This window comes from Astatotilapia calliptera, chromosome 7, assembly GCF_964374335.1.
Source record: "Astatotilapia calliptera chromosome 7, fAstCal68.1, whole genome shotgun sequence".
NCBI lineage: Eukaryota > Metazoa > Chordata > Actinopteri > Cichliformes > Cichlidae > Astatotilapia > Astatotilapia calliptera.
Window position 1 is genome coordinate 37,212,112 of NC_137428.1, and position 19,962 is coordinate 37,232,073.

General features: G+C 39.4%; 1 protein-coding gene across 7 annotated transcripts in view; it reads right to left on the minus strand.

Annotated features, from left to right (window-relative positions):
* tcf4 (transcription factor 4) overlaps positions 1-8,859 on the minus strand; it is a 253,511-nt gene extending 244,652 nt beyond the window's left edge. For 4 of the 7 annotated variants that reach the window (XM_080304500.1, XM_080304499.1, XM_080304501.1 and 1 more), the window contains exons 1-4: positions 8,348-8,859; positions 8,152-8,243; positions 7,783-7,821; positions 3,316-3,388 (exon numbers count right to left, since the gene is read on the minus strand). In XM_080304500.1, the coding sequence (XP_080160626.1) occupies positions 3,316-3,388; positions 7,783-7,821; positions 8,152-8,223 (184 nt within the window). In that variant the 5' untranslated portion in view covers positions 8,224-8,243; positions 8,348-8,859. Of the gene's footprint in view, positions 1-3,315; positions 3,389-7,782; positions 7,822-8,151 lie in introns of all 7 variants that reach the window. The other 3 variants (XM_026174488.2, XM_026174485.2, XM_080304502.1) reach the window with 2 other exon arrangements.
* Between the last annotated feature and the right edge of the window lie 11,103 nt (positions 8,860-19,962).

Below are 19,962 nucleotides of genomic sequence, written 5' to 3' on the forward strand. Positions count from 1 at the left end.
TTTGCTCATTTAACAGGGTAATGGCTAACCACAAAGGAGCAGAAATGAATGGATGAATCATTTTCATGGAAAACAGCTACAGTACAAGTTTATTGCCCTAATCTGCTTTCAGTCTTAGATCTGGCCAGAATGGGTCTTAGATATCCCCAGGAGGCAATTTCAATAAGTGGATTTCAGCCCTTTCTGAATATATCTTGGATACATTAAGACCACCCGTCCATCTATCTATCTATCTATCTATCTATCTATCTATCTATCTATCTATCTATCTACTTTTCATTAGCAGAAGGAGCTGCACAAGAGGGCAACAGTCCACGCAAAGATAGCTAGACCTCCTTTGGACCTGATCACCTCCTCCTCTTCTGGTGGTACACCGAGGTATTCCTGCGACAGATCAGGCCCAGGGTCTCCTCATGGTTGGACGTACCTGAAACATCTCACCTAGGAGCCCAGGAGGCATCCTGCTCAGATGTCCGTATCTCTAAGGGTCATCCCAGACACACATTGAAAAAAGCTCACTTTTCATACAATGGGTGGGGTACCAATGTAGATTGCCAGTAAATCAAGAACTTTGACTTCATGCTCAGCTCAGAAAGGATCCAATCCAATAATCTCCAGCTCCATTCTTCCCATACATATGAAAAAACAAACAAACAAGCAATCCTGAATACAAAAAAACAAAGAGCAAAACAGATATAATAAGAACCAAGTGACAAATTCAATAAATGACTGGACTATACTTACACTGTAATCTCTAACTTAAAACGCTAAGCTGGCTAACTGTGGCCATGCCCCCCAAAAGACACAACCTACAGCTAACACAATGTGAGAAGTCATATGTAACAGTGGTAAAACTGGCAAACTGGGACAGAATACACAATATTTTGCTTTTTCAATTTTCTCTTTTAATTCTGCACCTCACTAAAGTCAAGTTGACAGTCGATCAAGTCCAGAGTTATTAGCATGGGAACATTTAAACGAATATACTAAATTAAAGTAGGCCATGTTGGTCCAGCAGTTTTACTGTTGTCTTCTTTTAGTAATGCTGAGCTCTAAGATGCATGGCATACGCTGCTTTGAAGCATCTAATAAACCTTTGTGGAAGGACTGAGACTGATTATTGTTCCAAATAAATGAGTCTCTGCGTGGAGGTTGATATTCCTGACTGCCTGTCATCAGCGGATCACCATAAATCTAAGAGGCTGAATTTAACTTTGGGGCGATCGTGGCTCAAGAGTTGGGAGGTCGCCTTGTAATCGGAAGGTTGCCGGTTCGAGCCCCGGCTTGGACAGTCTCGGTCGTTGTGTCCTTGGGCAAGACACTTCACCCGTTGCCTACTGGTGGTGGTCAGAGGGCCCGGTGGCGCCAGTGTCAGGCAGCCTCGCCTCTGTCAGTGCGCCCCAGGGTGGCTGTGGCTACAATGTAGCTTGCCATCACCAGTGTGTGAATGTGTGTGTGAATGGGTGGATGACTGGATATGTAAAGCGCTTTGGGGTCCTTAGGGACTAGTAAAGCGCTATATAAATACAGGCCATTTACCATTTACCATTTAGGATGACAGAATAGTATTACTACTTAATCAAAACTTTAGCACTACTTTAACATAAATCAACTGCTAACTTAACGGTTCAGTTAACACATTTTTTTGCACAATTTAATTTCGCCAGTTTTCTGGTTTAACTCCTTGAAAATTAAACTCTGTGATAAGTGCAATAGCTGAGCAGTGCTACAAGGTGATGCTTCTTTCATTTTTTTTTTTTTTTTGTGTCGGGGAATAGTGGAGAGGTTTACACACTAGAAAATGTAGCTGTGGTGACCTGGCATTTTATGGCTGATGTTCAGTACAGGTAAATGTGTGGAAGTGTGCCAGCGTGGAAGTCCACATTCCCTAGGTCAGCATGGTGTTACTAGCACCATACAAGTTGCAGGTTGTGCAACTGATCATTTAATAAACATGTGTTATCACCTCATGCTTTTTCATGTAGTGGCTAAAAGGTATCTATCGATCAGTTTGAAACAAAAAAGTAATGGGTGGTTTGTATTTACTTCTCTGAGCGTATATATGCAGGGGGTTAGGGATGATGCACAGCAGACACATCACTGAGGATATATTGGCAGTCGCCCATTAATGAACTGACGCTGGCTGAGTGAAAAACTTTTAAATAACACCCAACCCTCTGAAGTACTTCCTACTAAGAATATAACTGCCTGGCTGGATGAATGAATCAATAACATGACATACCTAAAGACTCACCGACTCACTCTCTGACCAGTTTACAACCTCGCTGATGCACTCAGTGACTGTGTGCCATATTTAATCACTGACCTGCTGAATGAATGAAACACAGACTCCTTAACAAAACTGAATAAATGGTTGATTGAATGAATTAAAACACTTTATCAGACTGAACTGAGGGTAAAAGCCAGACACAACATTATGAATCAGCATTATCAATATCCACATTTTCAAGTTGGAGCCACCACATTCCACCGCTGACGAAGCCAAACCGTGCCTGTTTGACACAAACACTACCAGCGCGTAGCAAAACAAAGCAAACTGATCTCCACAACACAGGAAGGAAAGAACGACTGCGGCAAACCAGAAAAACAGGAAGTGTCCTTCAGGAATGAACCTGAGCAGCTGAAACACAGATGGGACCCCCCTCCCAAAAAAGTCAGAAAAATTACATCACCGTTTATCCAAGATTGGCATTCATATACTTATATAATGTGAAATAAAGCGGCAATAAAAATAAAATTCAATATTGTGAGTTAACTCGAGAATTATCTACTTCCTCTTTTTTGAATAATGTTAAAAACAACAATGTCCCCGGATTCAAGAAACTGGGTGATTTGTTTTTTGTTGTTTAAATAAAATACATAATACGGAGACCATTTTTCTACAAACAATGTAGGAAAGTATTATGAGACAGATTTAAGGATATTCAAAGTCATATAATCAAACCAAGCAATGTTATTGTTTGTACACAATACGAGTAATGTAAAAATATAAACAGTATGAGTAAGCTGTGTTCTTAAATCGTCAAGCCAAATCTCATTTGGCTTTCAAGTCCGCTTGAAATATAAAGTAACCCACAATGCAACACAGCATAAAAACCAAAAACTGCATATCCACGTATTGAACACTGTTACCCACATTAGAAAATTCAAACAGCAAACAAAGCAGCAGTGAGCAGGTGTAAGAGGAAGGAGAGGAGGAGGCTGAGGAAAAGAGCAGAAGAAGAAGGAGAAAAAGAAGAAAAAGAAGATGATGAAGTGAGGGAGGAAAAACAAAAAAAGAGAAAGCTGACGTACTTGAGCCGGAGAAATGTCCGCTCCCCAGGGAGGTTGGCCCGTTCTTTCCACTGCTAACAGGAGGGGAAAACATCTACAAGACAAACAGAGTGCACATTACCTCCGAGAGCACTGACACTGCACACAGCAAGACACATCTCTACAGAAACGTCAATGCAGCTACATGTGAAAAGCTTCATTCCAAAACGCCAATCCAACATTTGGCTGAGAGCTGTCAGCCCCTCATCTCATTATGGTCTTATTAGGAAATGTCATAAATTTAATGGTAACATGTACTCCCCCCCCCCCTTTTTTTTTTTTCTCCATAGGGTATACTGTCTGTTTTTTAAATGCATGATGTCTTGTTTTGGAAGGAATCTTTGTGTGGATGTTACCAAGGAAAGTGTCCAAAGTGACTAGGGCTGGGTATTGGTTGATTTAATACTAATAAGATACATCTGTTCAAGTGCCAAACACTTGACTTTGAGAAATGCCCCATTTGTTTTTCAAGAAGTCAAAGTTGTCACAGAAGTTCTCATTGCTATACAAGAACTTCAGGAACTCTGTAAGGAAAATTAAACCAATGTATGCATCTTTCCAAGAATTTTATGCCGTTTGTTTTGTTTTTTAAGGAAAAAAAAGATGCAGTTTTGCAAAACAATTTTGTAACTAACTGGTATGTCCAGGGTCATATCCCAGGAGAGGTCAAGGAAGTTAAATGTCAAGATCCAAAACAATGCCAAGAAATTTATAGTCAAGTCCCAAGTGAAGACAAACAAGTCCCAGGTCACGCATGTGCACATATGGGCAACAACACCCATATCAAGACTAACATGTCCAAGTCAAGTCCTACATCAAGACTGGCAGGTAAATCCAGGGTCATGTTTAAATCCAACAAAGGTCAAGTGTAAAGCTCCAGTAAGTCAAAAGACCCAAATCGATGCAATCATAGTCATGTCCCAAGTAAAGACAAGCAAGGTCTAAGTCCTGTCCATGAGAAGATAAGCAAGTCCAGGGCAAGTGCACTCGAACAAATGAAAAATCATATCCCAAATCAAGAGCAATATGTTATGAATTATTTTGTGAAACGGTCGAGTCCTTCATCAAAATGTGCAAGTTCCAGGGGTCAAAGGTCATGTTCCAAAAAGTTAAAAGCCAAGTCCCAATGCAAGGTCAAAAGATCCCAGAGTTAAGATGAGTAAGGGTCAAGTCCTGCAGAGAAGATATTTCACATCATAACAAACATGTCAACAGTCCAATGTTGAGACAGGCAAGTTCCTAATCATGAGAAGATGACGTAAGTCCAACAAGTGAAAACTCAAATCCCAAATCCAGTCCTTCATCAAAACATGAAAGTTCCAAGTCATGGGAAGAGGGGAGTCCAGAAGTCAGTATCTTAAATCAAAGTTCCCACTCCAAGTCCAGATCAAGTCCCTAACGTTCAAGTCCTTTAGAGAGTAACATTTTTAAATATATAGAAATTTAGAGAACCAATGCAAGTGTAAATTTTAGAAGAAAATTGAACTCAAAGTAATCCTGTCTTTATGCACTTTTATATAAGAAAAAATAAATTATTTGCAGTCAACCTCAGGAGAGGTACAAGAAAATGTAATGTTCTTAGGTATCGTGCTGATTGAATTTTATTGGCTGCTGTAAAATAATTAAATAATTCAAAATAAAATCATCTACAGAATGATGTCATATCCTAATTTAAAAAGGGAATCAAAGGCACTGATATTAAAAGTAAAATTCAATGTACAAGTTTTTATTTTGGAGTTTTAGTCAAGAAATCAGATTCCTGACTTTGGTCAGCACCTCTTGATGCAAGGTTTTGGCCCTTCTCTGTTTTCCACTTGATGCTATGGACACATTTAGGTCTGCACTCAATCCTAATCAGAGAATCCCAGCTCAGAGCTAAACACTGAAATGAAGACTTGGTGTTCCAAAACACTGTGGGATTATTTTTGTGAAGCGGAGAGAAATCAAATTCCTCTTTCAGCATCTGTGAAAAATAAACAGGACCACTTATATCGCCTGCTCACCTTGGTGAAAAATATGTTTTCATTCTAAAGTGTCACTTTTGCCAAATGTTGGATGGCTTATTTTGGAATGAAACACTTCATATCTACTTCATATCTGACTTAAACATATGAGATAATCATCAGAACTAGTCACCATCTGCTCTACACATCTACAGGAAAATCAAGCCCACGTTAAGACAGACTGAAGCTGAATACTGATTCCTGCCGTGCTTCGAGATGAGCTACTGTAAAGCTTTACAACAGAACACTTCACGCTATCAAAGTGAGACATCTGACCCTCACAGATAACCCCTCTGGATGAACATCAGGCCCGTGTGTTGGCATGGTTGACCGCAAACACACTCCGAGCTTCACACTTACAGACGGTACAAGACTGTACTAAGTCAAGGCGTTCGAGAGGCTTTTGGTTTTATTTCAGATCAACCAGAATTCTGATAAATTAAACTCTGACCCAAAGCAGCGAACACTTGATCCATCACTGTTCTTAATGCTGCTTGCTGGGCCTGGAAGTGCGTCTGCCGAACAAGGAGGTTGCTTGCTTGTGTATTCAATCTCTCTCACAGCTGCGACAAATAAAGAGGGAAAACAAGCGTTGGGGAGATAAACGATCTAACTCGGACTATTAGCGGGTCTATCGATATCCCAGTCTAACTGCTTTGAGCTGCTGGTGTCAGCTTGTGGGCGTGTAAGGACAGATGATTGAATAAATTAATGTTCAGTCTGCGTTTATAATGAGCGGAGACACATTTTAGCTGCTGCTGCCCTCCTTTGTTTGAATTTTTTTTTTCAAATTAAGACGGGCTGATTGACATATCTTAAAAACCTGTTCAGTTTTTAAACCAGGGAAAATGCCTTTAATATTAATGCATTATCTCTTAAGGACAATAATTATTTTTCTACTTTTGTGCATAATTTAACTTCTGATTGAACTTTTCGGCATTTTGCACCTATGATATAATATCTAAACAACCTTTTATACCATTTATAATATAACCCGGCTTACTAGATATAATAGCACTATGAAGAATATTTGTATCACAGCAGCATCTCCTTGCCATTGGAATTATAAATCAATTTACTGAGTCTATTTTATTTTACTTTATTTAATCAAATATATCATATTTAAAATATTCAGTTAACCATTGTACAGGATTAAAATTTGTAAAATAATTTGAGCCTTTTATTTTGCTTCTTTTTAAATATATGCCACTATTCCCAAAGTAATTGAATATGTTGTGTGTGCCACTAAACTGGAAATTAGTCGTGATTTCCGTCGACTTTGGGCACTTCTTATTCTTCTACATGGACTTTAACGATAGTTCTGCTGTAAACATGGTAAATAGAGACCTACTTAGCTAAGAGAGTGTGTGTTCTATAATTACAATTTTTCTATAGACATATTCTGATGTGTGTATGAAGTTATTAAATCTAAAAAAAATGCAACAGGGGTTAACTTGTATGAGTTGATGCACAAGTTCTTATCAACATGTTGCACTCAAATAATAAAAAAGGGTAGTGCATTACAAGACACTAATGTGTAGGTTGCATGGCTCTAACAACAGATTTTCTAGCAGGCCTCAGCTGTGCATTCAGTCAGTCATGAGGCACACTATCTTCTCTTTGGCATTTCATTCCTGTAAAAATGTATATTTTATGATATATTTCTCATCAAAAATTATTTGTAGCACACTCCTGTTAAGTCACTTGCATGCACAGGCCATGGCTGTGATATTATGCTTTTACAGCATTAAAATTAATATAATAACTCACAACATTGCAGGTAAATTCTATTTGCATGTCATGCAGCATCACTGTACCCATGTCCCTAATACTATTATGATATTATGATACCATTATGTTCATGCTGCTTCTCAACGTTTCATAACCGGATTAATGTAAGTCAGTTTTTTCCCCTCTCATCATTTAGGGGTGTTTCTGATTTTTTTCCCCCTCTTCCTCCTCCTCTTCAGACCAAAGTTGCTCCCAGAGGAGGAGAGGCGCAGAGAAAACATGGGCGAGAGCGGGGACTCTATTTCCTGTCCGTCAAGTTCACCACTCAGGCTGTTCTCTTTAAAAACACACGCACACTTTCAAACCCAATCGCGGGTTTGGACATTTAACAGCAATGCTGCAGGAATATTTACACTGCGGGGACAAAGTATGACACATTTCCCTCTCCTCGGCTGGCTGTCTAGCTGTCTGTCATGCAGGTTCATGATTCAACATCGAGCCTTTTTCTTTTTTCTTTTTTTTTTTATTTGCATGAAATATTCTGTACGAAACGGTGCAGAGTGCATGGAGCAGCCTAGAAAGTCACATAGAAAAAAGGAAAAACATTTACTAAATCCTATCATGGGTAGAAAGATAAAAAATAATAACAACAACAACAACAACAATAATCAGGCTACACATGAAGGAAAAAATGACTTAAAATGAGATATACTACCATGGATGTTGGGAACATTTTCAAATCGCTGTTTCGCATCTATAAGACAACAAAATTACTAATGCAGCATCACAATTCTCTGCACACACAAGCAAAAAAATTAAACAACACAAAACCAACAATATGCACTGACTTTCTGCAAGTTACTCTACATAAACACACAACTTTTTGTGCAAATAGTTAAAAGACTGAGTGAAGGCTAAAATATGCAGGCTGGGCTATGTGCCGTGCAACTCATACATTAAAAATGTAAACAGTGGTGGATGTAAAGCCTACAGAACGCCTTTATTCTCCTCTGCGGCTTGCTCTCACATGATACCTGTCATTTTATTCATATTAGCGATAAGAGAAGAAGGTGGATTTCCTTACCGCGCTGAAATCCAGTAAGTCACTCAGTTCCTTGTCTGTTCCCAAAGCTGCCATCCGCTGTTGATGATGCATTTTAGCAAAATCGCACGGACCTAAAACATGGAAACAAATGGAGAGACAGATAGATAGAAGAGGATGGGTAGACAGATTGATAGATGGAGAGATAGAAAGGACGGAGAGAAGAGAGGAGGAAGACCTCGGCTTTTTTGCGCACCGCTCCGCTCCCGGATCGCTTTTCCTCCACAGCGAAATAAATCCAGTAAAACAACCTCAAAGCCTCGAAGCAAATCTAGTTTTCTTTCATCCTCGGAGTAAGGGTTCAGTCCCGGGTTCCTGGTTTTGGCAGCAGGAAATAAATCGCAAGAAGAAGAAAAAAACTGACAGGAAATAAAAGAAGGGGGGCGACAGAACGGGAGTCTTTTCGCGTGTGTTTCAGTGTTTCCCCTGCCAAACAAGTCCGACCTCCCCGCGCTAACACGCAGTTTGTCCGCCGCGGCTGACTGTCAGGCTCGCATACGATATAAATAAATAACACTTTGTGTCTCAGGAAGGAAGAATATCACCTCCGAAATGTGTAGTGTTTGTTCTGCGTGTGTGTGTTTGTGTGTGTGTGTCTGTGCGTTTGTTTTGCGTCAGCGGAAGAGTCCAGGCAGGCTGAGCGCTCCTCCTGACCGGGCTGACGGTGCCCTCCGCTCGGCTGCCGGTGCTGAAGATCCCCCGGTAAGCAGGACGGATCCCATGTGCGTCTGGCACAGCTTCGGCGCGATAAATGTGATCGTGCGGCCACCTAGCTTACAGTCTCGTTTAACACCACTGAGCCGAGCGCCGAGCTGCTGCTGCCGCCGCTGCTTCAGGAGAGAGCGGAAAATCCACAGGAAAATAAATAAATCTCCAAGAAAAATCGGGTTTGTTTCGCTGATTGATTGGCGCGGTGATTGGCTAGTTTGATTTGGATTAATTGGGCTAATTGAGGAAGGAAAAGGTTATTCCTTCTTGCCCCCTCCGGAGTTTGCTAACTCTTTTGTGCTTGAATCCAGTCAAATACAACTTTTAAAAAATATAAATCTTTTAAATATGTTGTGTATTATTTAATAATAATATAGATTTATTCTTTGTTTTTTTACAACTCATTGTATAATCACTTTTAGTGCATCTCAGTCTATGCTCATGTCCCTCCATGAATGCATGAATCTTGATGTTCTGCGTGTCTTTTCATTAGAGTTTGCAATGAAACAAGTGCAGTGTTTGACCTGTACGGTAACCCCCCTATGGGTCACCACTTAAAACTACAAGAGTACCAAAACTCTCTACTCTGGAAATACTTTGTAATTCTCTCTCTCTCTCTCTCTCTCTCTCTCTCTCTCTCTCTCTCTTTGTGCAGCCCACAGCCTGCAGGTATAAAATGACTGGCCTATTTCTGCAAATTACACCCTGCATGTGCGGGTTGCTCTCACAGAGAAAATGCCAGGAAAACACACACACACACACACAGGTGCAGGAACAACATAAAGGCTTATTTGTTGCCCTTGCTGTTTGCCTTTTGCCAGCCCTCTACTCTCAGACAAACTAAAAGTCACTTTATATAAAATAAGAGAAAAAAAAGAGTCACCCATTCATATGTTAAAAAAGGGTGTTGATAGGTCAAGTTGGAGATGAAGTGGACAGTAAACACACCACAGTTTTCTTAATCCACTTTTTTAAAAGTTGGCAGACATACTGGATTCTCTTTCCAGCTTTACTTTGTGTTCTTTTGTAAAGCACTGAGGAAATTACACCATAGGGTCCTCTATTAAAAGCTAATACTATGATCTTGTTTGCAGAAAGGGCCCTGCGTTAAAACGTCTTTTTTAGGTGTCGAGCAACAAGCGAGAGCCTGCTTTGCCAACCTCAACCTGTTCTGTGACCCTCAGAAAACACATCACAAGTGGGACTGAGAATTATATGATCACGTGTGTTTATAACCTTTATGTCTTTTTTACATAACATTCTCCTCAAATGTCTATTGCAACAAGTTTTCCCAACTGTAATCAATGCTCCTCTCTGTGCCACCAACTAAAAGACTGATTCATAATAAGCTTTTAGTGAGTCTTTTGCATTCTTAGTAAAACAAAGTGGATTTTATGGATTTCTAGAAAAGGTTATTTAGAATAAAAAGCTTTAATTTATTTTCTTGGTAAATGTTTATTCTTTGTAAACTCTGTTAATCTAATACTGATGCAAAAAATATGAATAATAGTGCAGCAGGAAGAAGAGAATCAGTGGGTCCGCATGTGAAGTTATGCAATATTAAAAATGTTTAAATTCAGACACAACAGGACTGTGTAAAACGTAATGCTCCTGTAACTGCTTGGTTACAGTAAGAGGAACACCTTTCTCTGCTTCCTGAGTTATAATAAAGATTTCACTCCAGATTGATTTGGTGACACCTTTGGCCAACGGAAGGAACGACAAGCTCCCTGACTGGTACAGGAAATAAGCAGTTTTCCCACTTCAGATATTAGTGGGCGATTTTAGGGCAACTTTGACCATGTTTTAACTACAGGAACTGTCCCCTTAGGACAATTAGGCTATTACAGTGACTAGAACGAATGCATCTTGTGAAATTTGTTTTAATAATGAAGATTCAACAATGTTTCTTGACTGAGGCTGAAAAAGTTAGGCCATTTCTTTTAATGGCCACTTAAGTGTGGCTTCCAAAACATGTCAAACACATACACTCATGTAGAAAAGTCCAACTTTAGTTTTGTAGTTATGTTTACAGCCTAGCTAAAGAAGAAAGTCTAAATTATAAGGCATAACATGTGACCACCTGCCTAACATAGTATTGGTGCATCTTTTGCTGCCAAAACACAAATAGTGGATTCCACTAGGACCTGAAGGTGGAAATCATTCCTGAACCATGTTTGATTTATGGCAGGACACATTACCCTACTGAGAGAGGCCGCAGCCATCAGGAAATGCCGTTTCCATAAAACTGTGTACATGGTCTGCAACAATGTTTACGTAGGTGGTGCATGTCAAAGTAACATTCACATAGTGCAACCAGGTGTTCCCTAGGTAAGTAGCGCACATGTAGCCAACCATTCATGTGAGGTAAAACAAAACATGCTACATCAGACCAGGCCACCTTGAGTTACAGTAACCCATCTGCTAGATCACACTACATTTTACAGCTAGACCTCATTTTTGGATTTAAGGCTGAGACTGTGGTAGATGTAGCAGATAGCTGTCATTGGGGCTTCTTCCATCAATCTGAGCCTTCTAATTGGATCTCTCTGTCATATTTGTGGTTTTGGTTCCCCTTGAAGCATTTTAATTAGACTTATGCGGCATAAAAACACAGCTGTAGATGCTTCTTTGACCACCTGTAACACTTGTTACAGGTGGTCGAAGAAGCTATGTGAGCTTGCTAGCTTGGCACTCCACTCAAAAATTGTCACTTATGACTGCAACAAAGCAACACGGTGGCAGCCACAACACTAATGTTGATGTTTCAGTCCAGGAAACAATGAGTGATGTCATGATGGGCCATGGACATGCATTTCTTTCGTGCATGCATCTCACCTGATGCTGAACCTAATGAATTTGTGTGCAGATGTGTGGTGAAGATGTGTGATCACGTGATTGCTGCAGAAAAAAAATCCAACAGATGTCTCTAAAAGCTTTTTGCAAACCTTAGAAAACTAGTGTCTTTAGATGAGAAATCTTAGGAGACTCTTGAAATACAGCAAGTCTTCTTGTTCCCAGGATGATTATTACAACAAGTCAGTTTCTCTGATTTCCTTTTAGTATTTGTAAAGGTTTTGAATTGCAACTATACCGGATCTGATTTACTACAGAAGATACACAATAATGCTTTATATATTTTAGTCACAACTGTAACAGAAAATATTAATTTGATGCTCAGCAACCTTGTAAAAATGCCAGCATACCCAGAACAAGGATATAAAAAAGACACATTTAGCAGCTAGGTAGTTTGGAAGGTTAAACATTTATCTGAAGTGATAAACAGCATAGAAGTATGCTGCTTTGGACCAAAGCTAAAAGAAGAGTGAATTTAAGACTAACATACATCTAGTGGGCATAAACAAAACTCCGGTAGAATGCTAATGGTGAACTTTGAGTGGTGTGTTTGCTCTCCTGGTAGCCATCTCAGTTTATTTAGTGATAAAATGTCAACAATGTGTTTAGAGTTTGTTCTGCTGCCAGAATGAAAACAATGACAAATACGACAAAAAAAGACGAGCACTCAAATGTTCAAGTTAGTCTAGTACACTTTACTACATTTGTATTACACAACTGTATATCTAATTATCACTTTTCTTTTCCCATATGGCTAACACTAAATGGAATTTGGTGACTTTCCGTGTCTTTAAAATGACACCAAGACATGGTTTAATTGGCCTCTTGCTGCTTCTCTTCCATTATCAGCGGGAAGTCACATGAAGTTCAAACAACATATTTTGGTTTTGTCTGGATGTTAACCTTGAACCACAGCAGGAACACAAAAAGTCCAGTACACATGTTGGTCAAACGTAAGTAAAAAAAAAAAAAAACTACATTTGATAGAGAAAAGTTATTCCATAATAAACTGGAAAGATATAAGAAAAAGGTTTACTCAAACTTAAACAACCACCACTGTATCTGGAGACACGCCACAGATTAAAAACATCAAACTGCTGAAAATCGCTGTAAAGTTTTGAGTACAACGAGCAAGGTTATAGAGCAGTCGTGATGAAAAGAAACAATGTTGCCTAATGGTGCAAAGGATGAACTTAACAGCGGTTTTGTGTCTTCGATTCCAGTGTTTTCTTTTTTTTGACCCGTCCATTTCTCCAACTACACCTTTTATATCATTGTCCTTCCTTCCCATCACAATCATTATTACCACTAGAGGACTAAAGTTGCGTTACATTCTTCTTTTCATTTATAGTAATGGGAAAGTAATAGGCATTATTATAAAAATATAAGATGTAAACATGCTAGATTTTAGCAAACCTTCTATTTCTCATGCACACTTGCTGGGCAGGTTACATAAAACGCTATGATATAGAAAAACATACAAAAAAACACACACAAAGAACCAGAACAAACAATACAACAAGGTGAGTAAAAAGTCATCACAGACCTGGTTTACCATAAGCCATTTTCTCATATGTGCCCTAAAAGTCACAGGCCCACCATCAGTCCCTTGTTTAATAAATTCAACAAAATTCAACCTCCCCCCCATAACTATAGCTCGTATAGACAACAACAGCAACAGCAACAGAAAAGATGTAAAGATTGTAGCTGAAAGCTTCACTGGATTCACCCTGGCATCATGTAAGCTGGCTCGCTGTCATGGCTCACTGAAACTAATTTAAAGAAAAAATGAAGTTGTTCTAAAACTCCCTGGTGAGGTTTTTTTTCTCTTTCAACAGGTCTTTTCAATTTTTTTCCTCAGGTTTTGGCCTTTGTCCAAGAACTAAAACTGACTTCTCTGCCAAGAAAGTGTAGCCTGTTGTAAAAGGAAATAAAGGAGAAATTTCATGTAACTGACAAATGAAAAAGAGGCAACAGGAACAATGAGAATTAACTATTCACCGAAAAAGTTTTGAGATGTTTTGAGTTGAAGGCATCTCTCAAAATCGTCTCCTTCTGAAATTGTTGTAACCAGCTTGTCATAAAATTAAACATTTTGGGAAAGCCAAAGTGAACTACAACACAGGCGGCGAACCATATTTTATTACATTTATTTGGCTTAAAATAGACATCTGTGCTAACCTCAGTCCTTTTTTAGAGTACAAACATATCACCATCAATAAGTAGCTCTAGATGAAGCTATTTATGCGGCTACTGATGAAGAGAAGCTTCTGTACATCATCTACAGTTAGATTGTGAGTTTCAAGATATAATTCAGTTGGTGAATGCAGGCTTTACAGTTTCTACAGGAGGCCGATGATTTGTCTAACTGACTGCTTTCACACTATACATACTGTATTTATGGCCATGTTGTAAACACAAAAGAAATATGAAAGCAGATCTAAATATTTACACTGATGTCACATCATTTCTAATGAAATGAAACACTGAGCTGTTTATTTGCTCTTTCAACCTGTCTGCCTGCTAACTGCTATATCAGTAGTTTTGTCCTCAACTTTATTCCAGACAAATTGGATTTACATCTTACAATTTTGCACCTACATAAATTTTACCCATAGGATGATTTCTTTGGAGTTTCAAGAACGTTTTCTGCACAAAAATGAGATTCCTGAATATGCATCGTGTAATCCGTGAAAGTCAAAAATTAAACCTGATTTAAAATTGGCTGATCTTCCCTTCAAAGCCGCCTCACCATGCACGTCTAGACTGCTTCTGGATTTACTGGAGGTCCTGGAAGTCATATTTTGACCAACTGCACTGACCTCATACTCAGGCAGAAAGCAAAACTGAAACGGCTTCTGTGTCAAACTGAAATTTAAAATTTCATGATGAGGATACTCAGTGGTAATGACAGCTGGTCTCTCACTGTGACCAAACAGTAGCTTTAAGTGGAAGAATCTGCGATTTACACTTCTGAATGGGGCTCAATCAGGTCAGAAGTGTGCTTTCCATTTAGTTTTTTTTTTTTAACATTCATAGATTGCAAATTGATCTCCCAAGATCAGACCATCAGCATTGAGTTCTACCTAACATACTGCAGTGTCTGAATGACAGCATTCACAGAACAGCCTGAGTTTGTTGAGTGTGCCATTGTGCACGGATGTCTTTTGGGCCACATCAACACAATCATCACCTTGCTCATGAGTTTTGTCTCTTTGTGGTTTTATCCTCTTCCTCTAAATACAATTAAAGTTGAAAGGTCAGAACATGGACAGAATGGAACATCTACAGAGTGTTCACAAAAAAAATAGTTGGATAGTTTGAGATGAGGATGAAATGCAACAAATGCTGCAGGCTTCAAACAGGGTAAATGAGTCCAGTAGCTTAGCAGCTTCTGGCAACTTATTCAGCAGTAACAGACTGAAGGTTTTACTTGTACTGCATCATAAAATGTGAATACCAGGTAATGCAGCCATATTTGATGTCGCTAGCTTTGCTGATCGTGTTTGTAAATATACTACAAGGATGAATAAAGACTGAGAGAAAGATACAAGGATATAAAAAAATATGCAGTGATGGTGGTCAAGAAAATAGCTGAGCTGATTCATTGGGAGGAAACTAATGCTTTAAACATGCACACATGTTCACACACACAAGCACACACTCCTGCAGGGAAGCTGTGCATGTAGACACACATACGGACAACAGGCATGCAATCACACGCATATTCTCACTCGTGCACAAACACACTCACACACAGATACACACACCCATGCAGCCCCTCTGTGGTCTCTAACTGTGTGTTTTTGCCAAACACCTGTGTAATCGTACAGCTGTGGAGAATGCTGGGAAAGGACCGGGGGAACTGAACACCACACAGCTAATACCCTTTGATTCCACCCGGATCACTGTGTGTAAGTGTGTGCACAAGAGTGTGAGTGCTTTTGGAGATGGGAGAGAGAGGGAAGGAAAACGAGTAGATGAGTGCTGGCTCAAGTTTGTTTTGTGTGTTCATTTTCTTTTCTTTTCAGTTTTTCTTTTTTTGGTTTGTGTGTCTTTGTGTAATCAGTCCCCACTATCAGCATTCTGGAACATTCCTCAATCCTCCTCCTCCTCCTCGTCTTCCTGTTGAACTCATCGAACGCCCTCTTCCTAAAAAAACCCCACTCAAACCATCCACCGCGCAGAAAGAAGATGCTTCTTTTTTGTCTTTTCTTTGGTTTGTTGTAATTCTTGATTTGACGGCCTGAGAAATTACGTAACCGCTCTTGCTGTCTTTTTTTTTTCAGTTTACCCCATACTAAACTCTTTCAAATATTACATTTAAATTTACCATAAAACAAGCTAAATCATGAAACTGAGTAATGAGTAACCACACCCCTAACTGTAGGTGACCGTGACTCAGGTGTTAGTGTTGGTTCCACACTAATCAGCCTCCCCAGATTCCTCTTGAGCAGATACCAAATGCATAGTTGTTCCCAACAGGAGGTGAACACCATGCCTTTTAGAAAATATCATATAAGATCTCAGTCACAAAGACGTAGAGACCCATCATCGGAGAGAAATGTGTATTCACCAAGTGTTGCCTGGTGGTTTCCGGAGGTAAAAAAGTGGTGAAATTAGTAAAAAGTAGGGTTCTGCACTAAAAAAAAACCTCCTTGTGATTGTTTTGGTCACAAGCAGATTGTCACAGTTGTCCAAAGTTTAATAGAAGACACAGAATTGACTGCAAACAGTTGCCAAGTTCTTAATGAGCAGTAGTGACATTTGAAAGTGAAAGTTGTGCTATACCACTGCATTTTCAAAGGTTGCAACTTTTATTTTGATGATGGATGATAAATTTCTGTAGAGTCTGTGTTCATGGTTTCCATCACACTTTCCACTGCCGAGCTGTTGGTGAATGTGTGCAAGCAAGTTGGTGTCTTGCAAGGCCTGTGTGGGGCTTTAGCAATCAATTTTCCTGTGGCCTCCAGCAACCACTCGCCAACTGGTAGTGGAGTACACGGTGGTTTTTGAATTACATTTCTTTGCAGCCATTCAGAGGTGGACGTTTATTTTCCGGGTCATTGTGTGAGTTTCAGTTTACAAACTGATGATCTGCAAGTTTTCTTCCGGATTTTCTGCCATAGAGCAGAATGTTCTTCCGATCCATAAAACACTCTTTGGGGTCGGTGGTGCTTTGAAAAAAGAAGAGGATCTGTTTACTCATAATATTCTTATGAGTAAACAGTGATTTTGATTCTCACGGATGCCGATGTTGCCCAGTATCTTTCATATATTAAAATCATGAACAGCGACCCTCACTGAGATAAGGCACCTTCAATGTTTTTCTTGCAACATTTGTGGCTTCTTGGATGAGTCATCATGGTGCTCTGGGAGAAATCTTTGACTGTCAGCCATGTCCAGGAAGGTTAACTAATTCTCCATTTGAAGATAATATCTCTCAGTGGGGATTTGTGGACTCCCAGAGCCCTGAAAAGCTTTTAACCCTTCCAAAACTGAAGTATTTCTTTTTGTCACTCATCTACTGATGCAATGTTTTATCAAAAACATTGCATCTGAAAATGGTGAAATTAAGTTATATATGACTGACCTGCATGTCTCTAGTCCAGAAACCAGTTATCAGTACAGACTGATAGATTATGAATTGAGTAACTAAGGTATAAACCGAATTTATATTACCGAATTTCCCAGAGGAACCCACCCGAGGGATTAATAAAGTTCTATCTTATCTTAAAATCCTTTTTTCCACACAGGCAAAATATTATCATTTAAAACTTGTATTTTGTGTTTACTGAATATATTCTATGCACCACTGAATGGCTGACTGTTGCACAGGAGGAAAATAGGAAAAGTTATTAAGTGGAACTCAAACACACTGTCTCAATTACTGCAAGAATATTTGATTGCAACATTTCTGTCAGCAGTAAGTGAGGCAGCCTGCAGGAGCTCCACCTAATAGTATTTATTCACGTTACCTTTGTTTGACATCAGTTTTTATTTGAAGATTTGACCATCTGGTGTCCAGTTTCCAGTCATCACTTGCTATCAGCCCTCCATTCTCTAGTTACGTTAATCACCTCATTCAGTTTGCCGTTTAACCCTGCTGAATAGAAGTAATTGGTTGGTGTGTTTTCAGGTGAGAATAACAACAAAAGTCCCCATCAGGAGCCCAGCGGCATGGTGGCAGCAAAAGATCACAGTCCTTTCACAATTTTAAGGACACACTGCAAAGTTACATTTGCTTTGCAATGTGTCCTTTAGTTTGATATACAACAAACCCCAAGAAAAATATGAGAGCACATCCATCCATCCATTTTCTTAACTGCCTTTGCAGCTTAGGGTCACAGGGGAAGGTGAAGCCAATCCCAATTTTCACAGAGAGAGAGAGTTGGACAGTCAGTCTATCTAAAGGCTAACAGAGGGAGACAGAAAGCCATGCACTTATACATCCACACCTATGACCAATTTAGGATCACTTATTAACCTAGCTTTGGACTCTAGGGGGAAAACTGCACTTGAAAATCCATACAGGCAAAGGGTGCCCGCGCCAGCTCCAAACAAAAAGTGCCCGGCTGACCAGAACCTAAATACACTAACATGCTACACACTAAGAATTGACCCACCCACCCATCCATCCATCATCAACCCTTTATCCAGTTCAGGATCGTATGAGAGCTGGATTCTATCCCAGCTGTTATGGGAGTGAAAGGTGAGGTACACCAGCCCATCACAGAGCTTTAATAGTTACAAAAGTTCAGTTATTTTCAGTTATTTTCTATTATTTAGTCCACATGAAGAAAATTACATTACAACCCAATCATAACTCTCCATCTACTCAGCATTACAAGGATTCCCTGAAAAATTATAGAATTTTTCAAAAGCTTTGAAAGTACAGGCTGCGACATCCTTTTAATCATAGCGTGCTTCTATTGCTGCAATGGGAGGGTGGGTATTTGTGCTTTATAAACTTCAATTTGCTTCAATTTAGCCACTAACCACTGCACTACATTTTAATTGTCATCGTTACTGTACCCACACAGACTGTTGAAGACGCAGTTGCAACATGATGAGCAGGATTCCATGTGGGTTTTTATGAGGTTTTTATTCTGCTGAAGTTTAAGTAATGGGCTACACATTTCCAATCTTCACATCTGACTGCAGTGTGGCTGTGCAGCCCCACCTGCTTGCTCGGGGTGAGGTGACAATTATTAACAGCTCAAGACCTAAAGAGTAACTAAGTTCTTTTCATTTGGAGAAACTCAGCGCATGTCAGATCTCAGATGTTTAAACACCTCCCCTGCAGAATTCTTGATCTGCTTAACAGTGTGAGGGTGGATGTTTCTGTGAGTGTGAGTGTGTGTGTGTGTGATATCCCTGGCCAGGGTGTTTTTTGGGATAAGGAGGCGGGTGCCAAGCAGATGGTAGCAGTGGTTTACACAGGTGTCTGCAGTATGTATTTACTGTATGTGTGTGTAAGTGAGTGAGTATGAGGGGAAAGAGTGAAAGGAGGGGAAAAAAGCAGCCGGGGTGAAGTTCAGGCCACTTCCTTCTGTTTATAAAGTAAAGTTGTTCTTTAAGCAAGCACAGCTTCATTCAGCCATAGAAAAAAAGAGAAAAAAATCTGGAAAGTCAAAGACGTGCCTGTTAGCCACCTAAAACGCTCCTACCGTTGGGCCATTTGGAAAGGATGGATGAAAGCATAATTATAAAAAATGGAAGTACAGAAAGTGACTACAGGATTTTTTTTTAGGTTTGTTACTTAAACCAAAGTAATTTGATTATAATTTCACTCATTACTGACATTTTATTTTTTTCTTTATACGTTTAAGGACTTCAGATATTTCAAATGATTTGTTAAAAAAATCATATATCAGTACATTTTCGAAAGAAATCAAGACTGAAGTAATATTTATGTCAACGAACTTGAAGGTATACATGAACTTAATTAATATAAAAAGCATGTGTGGCAAACAAAATATTTGTATACTTGTCTAGCCTTACGGACCACTTATAGTCCTTCAGACTACAAATCACAATTTTCCCATGCATTAACAAAGCACTTTATTCTATGAACTGTTAAAGTTTATGTCATCTATTTGATGCATGCCACTTAGTTTTTTTGTCCCCCACAGAATCACCCATAACCCTAACATGTATTAGATTTCCAGGGGAAGCTGGAGTCAGCCACAAAGAGAAATGGCTAATTCAAAACCGAAATGTTGAGCC